A 1,920-nucleotide genomic window follows, 5' to 3' on the forward strand; every position below is an offset into this window, starting at 1 on the left:
AGAGTAATATATATATATATATATATATATCATGTCTTGCTGGTTTTAGAAACACATTGAAGTCTTTTTTGTCAATTTTGTTTCAAAGTTACCTTTTTTTAGTTATGACGATTTTAATATTCTACAAAATTATAACAAATTTGAATAATATAATAATAATTAAGATAATAAGTAATCAAAAGTTACAATTCAAAAAATATCACTAACAGTTTATATTCATCTAATTCATTCATGATAATAATTTGAAAATGATATTTTTCTAGTTTTAGTGGATTACTTTTGAAGCAGAAGAACGATATAGTATTAAAGTAATACTTATATTGTTATATATTATAAATACAAATCACACATTAATTACTTAACAAATTAAAAATATCATCTTTAGTTACTTATGTACATTATGATAATATAAAATTGTATGTTTCTTCTATAGCTGTATCGATAAGTGGTTTCAAGTGAATCGTAGCTGCCCTGAACATCCTGGAGATTGATTTGTACCTGCTGAACTTGGTGAAGTATAGTGGAACAAGTTGCTAGCCCAATGGACATTTACGTCGATGGGATTGAGGTGGCAGGAAATCGCAGAAATTTTAAAAGAAGCTAGTCAAGGTGGCTGCTAGTCCGCAATGGTGATTGGTGCGTGCGGTGAATTGTTCGACTGAACGAGACTCACTCATCAAATCGAACATACGGAAATACATGATGTTTGATTCAATCCTCAATTCTGCTATTATTAAGCGGAGGACTTAAATAACAAAAAAAAAATCGCCATAGGATTCAACGATACACAATGCTATTACCTATACGTATCTATAATTAATCTATTATTGCTCTATCGCTTAATACCAATTGTACTATATTTATAAATTTTACTTAGTTTTACATCTTGAACTCAATTTAGCGCTTAAGCAGGACAATCTTTATTATTATCAATCATGATTTCTTCTTATTCTTTTTACGATTCTTTTTTTTTTCTTTCTGGAAAAGGGGGACTGGACGAATCTTAGTCAAGGAGACCTGCATAAGAGCAGGTGAGCTCTACCTTAGATAAGTTTAGTTATATACTTTAATTAATTTTTAGTATTGAGACGATATATCATAATTTTCGTTGTCTGTTGGGGAATGAGTGCTAGAAAGGATATTTTTGATACTTTCATAAAAGGGAGAGCCAGAATGTGTATAAGAGTTTCGAAGGCTGGAGATGACGACGTAACACTGTTGATGCTGTAGTAACAATAAAGGTTCTGATTTAACCTTCCTTACTGAGATTCATACTAATGTGATAATCTCTTTTGTTGTTATTAGAGAGAATTGACACGCTCCGTGTTACCGAGATGTACAGTCTATTGTCGATTACTGAGGATTACCTACTGTATAATTAATCTCTTTTGTATATGGATAAGGATTGACATAACCCAGCAGTAGTTTTTGTAATATGAACAATCAAAGTTTATCATTGTTCCGATAATATATGCGCAAAATCGTATATTTCGGCTCGGATTTGTCTTTACGCGATTTAAAAATACAAACTAACAAAGCAATGAGACGAATACAATGAGAACAGAAAAGCGAGAGCGATACGATGCAAAAACGAGAGAGGAACTAGAAATAAATTATATTAATAAAAATCGAACGCGTAAACATAAAGTATGTACATATATATATGTGTGTGTGTATGTATATATATATATATATATATATATATATATATATATATATATATATATATATATATATATATATATATATATATATATATATATATATATATATATATATATATATATATATATATATATATATATATATATATATATATATATATATATATATATATATATATATATATATATATATATATATATATATATATATATATATATATATATATATATATATATATATATATATATATATATA

General features: G+C 26.9%; 1 protein-coding gene across 1 annotated transcript in view; it reads left to right on the plus strand.

The window, feature by feature from the left end:
- LOC108755276 (E3 ubiquitin-protein ligase znrf1) overlaps positions 1-1,518 on the plus strand; it is a 4,494-nt gene extending 2,976 nt beyond the window's left edge. The window contains exon 4 of the mRNA XM_018498195.1: positions 434-1,518. Within this exon, the coding sequence (XP_018353697.1) occupies positions 434-491 (58 nt within the window). The 3' untranslated portion in view covers positions 492-1,518. The remainder of the gene's footprint in view (positions 1-433) is intronic.
- Positions 1,519-1,920: the final 402 nt, after the last annotated feature.

This window comes from Trachymyrmex septentrionalis, unplaced genomic scaffold (assembly GCF_001594115.1).
Source record: "Trachymyrmex septentrionalis isolate Tsep2-gDNA-1 unplaced genomic scaffold, Tsep1.0 scaffold87, whole genome shotgun sequence".
NCBI classification, from domain to species: Eukaryota; Metazoa; Arthropoda; class Insecta; order Hymenoptera; family Formicidae; genus Trachymyrmex; species Trachymyrmex septentrionalis.